General features: G+C 36.8%; 1 protein-coding gene across 1 annotated transcript; it reads right to left on the bottom strand.

Moving 5' to 3' along the window:
* Positions 1-335: 335 nt before the first annotated feature.
* Positions 336-2,581, bottom strand: LOC118744683 (nuclear factor NF-kappa-B p110 subunit; the record flags this gene model as incomplete). The annotated part of the gene is given in 1 exon segment (XM_036477875.1): positions 336-2,581. A coding segment is annotated over 1 exon segment (2,120 nt), but the record flags the coding sequence as incomplete, so codon positions are not given.
* Positions 2,582-2,613: the final 32 nt, after the last annotated feature.

The following is a 2,613-nucleotide window of genomic DNA, read 5'->3' as shown; positions in this document are numbered from 1 at the left end:
AACAGGTTATACCTTCCTATACAATAAAAACTTACTGAACTTGGACTTTACTGTATATTTATGAATATATATACACTATTTTTTCTTGCAGTTACATATGAATTTCATTTGCACACTGTGCTCTGAAAGGCTGCAGCTAATTTAATGCTGTAGTAATTGGTTTTGAATTACCTTGAGTTTTTAGTGGATAAGATTATCCAGACTTATATACAACGCCAATTCAAAAAAAAAAAATGAGTTAAGCTCTTTTTACATATATTAAGTTAAAGAACATGCATGTGCATTTGAGCTTCAAGAGTAACGAAAAATTACATTATTTATATGAAAACGAATGATTCTACGTATGAAATGCACACATAATATTTACGTAAGCAGGTATATTTTATTTTCTAATACCTATAATTTAGACATATAAACGTAATTCTAGATACAAGTAGGATGGTATGTGCATATATCCGTATTTATCCTTCTTGTAGTAATTTTAATATTTTCTTATCTATAAGCTCTAACGACGACACAAACGTTTCGTAATCTATGTTTTTGCGCATATACTCCAGCATATCATCAGCGTTATTCCATAAGCATAGTAGATGCTGCATTTTGCATGGCACTGCTAATCTCTTCCATTTATCTTGTACATTCAAAGCGTTGGCAAGAGCTCGATATCTACTTTCATTGCACAATAATTCATCGAAATTGCATGGTAGTACTTGATTTTTCAGCTTATCACGCTGTAATTCTCCAGCGTCTAATCCCATGCCTACGAATTCGTCCTTTATTCTAAATTTTCCAATATCCTTAATTTCGTCAGATATATTGGTTACAGTGATCGTACTTTCAGCATCTTCATCATCTTCATTTGAAGATGAAGACATCTCTTCTTCTTTTATGACCAAACGATTATCATAATCTACATTGTAACCAAGTGAAGCAAACCATGTGATAATTTGGCTTCCCATCTTAGAGTCCAGCTCGCTGGCTAAATCGCCGGCAGTTCGTCCTGCCGCATTTGATGCCCGTATTAATTCCGATACATTTTGTGTAGTATCCAATATTAATTTGACAAGTTCAAAATTTGATTGCAATACCGCCATATGTAAACCATTGTTGCACTCCTTTGCGTTGGGAACAAGCGCCGCACTACGATCGTGTTGCAATAACTTCTTAGCAACATCATAGTTGTTTTGGCGAATTGCTAAATGAAGAGGAGTGAAACCTTCATCGTTCTTAATTGTCAAATCGGGTTGTATATCACTGTTGAGAAAACTTTCAATGCATTTTTGGTGGTGTTCTTTCACAGCTATGTGCAGGGCTGTATCGCCATAGGTGTTTTGAATATTTGGGTCACAGCCGAGCCCTAATAGGGGACGAATGTATTTTTCACGATTGTATAGGCATGCTGTATGTAAAGCACTCTCATTGCGCGCATTTAGCACTTTGCTGAATAGGTATTTTAGTTTGAAATAATCCAATATGTGGCAGGTTTTCATTACGAGTTTTGGATTATCGCTGACTATGATCTCATGTAGAATACTCTCCCGCAATTCATTCCTTTCAGCATGTTCAATAAATATTTCATCAACCATTTTAGCAGCCTTGGCAAACGTATCTTGATCTAAATTCTTGGTGGTTCGAATTCCATCAAATATTTTAAAAATTCGCTCCAAATTACTATTTGTATGGACATCCACTTGTGTGCCTAATATAGACTTCACATAAATCTTGCGCATATCACTGGAAAGTTGTCGATTTGTCAGAGATGTTGAGGATGTACCATCCTCGACAAGTGTACCAGTTGAAGAAAGTTCAGAATATAAACTATCTATAGCGTCCGTCGAATCTGTGGGACAAATCTTGGCCAACTCTTCTGAGTTCATATGCATACACTCCTTGAATATATCGCTACCTATCAATTTGCTGATTTGGAAGTTTTTATCATATTCCTCACTTATGGTTGGCTGATTCATATAGTGAGAACTGCCCATGTCTGTATATTGCATTTGAGTCTGTGATACTTCCATTTTTATGTTAGCTGTTTGTTCTTGCACTGGCTTTGGTAATTCGAACGAACTTAGGGAACTTGCTGATCCCGAGCTACTAGTGGCACTCGAGCAGGTTCGACGACGTTTACGTGACACAACGATATCGCGTGGCTTGTATCGGAATGTTGCCGGTGGATAACTACGTTCGTCGTCAGAAGGTCGCACCAGTTCTACATAAACATCCACAGGTCTATCTACTTCTTTATCTTTATATGGCGGTGTTTGGCAAACAATCGCATACTGATGATGTACATCGGATTCACGGAATTTTCCATAGGCTTCCCAAACAATCTCATCATCTTCGTTGGTTTCGTAGAATCGTACTTTAATATTTTTCTTGCTTACTTTTTCTACTAAAAGAATGAGATCATCACCTCCCGACACACTACCTGTAACAATACTCAGACGACAAATGCGAAGTTCACCAGTTTGGGCCGATTTGCGATTATTAATGGGGTTCGTGTAGACTGGAGCTGCTATACGCGTGTATGTGATGTCATCGTCCTCTACTTTGAATGCTTCGAAACATAAGCGCACCTATAAAAATAATATATATTAAATTATTTAAAAA

The sequence above is a fragment of the Rhagoletis pomonella genome, unplaced genomic scaffold, assembly GCF_013731165.1.
Source record: "Rhagoletis pomonella isolate Grant_MI unplaced genomic scaffold, Rhpom_1.0 Rhpom_scaffold_00001, whole genome shotgun sequence".
Classification (NCBI taxonomy): domain Eukaryota; kingdom Metazoa; phylum Arthropoda; class Insecta; order Diptera; family Tephritidae; genus Rhagoletis; species Rhagoletis pomonella.
This window is presented reverse-complemented; position numbering and strand designations above follow the sequence as displayed.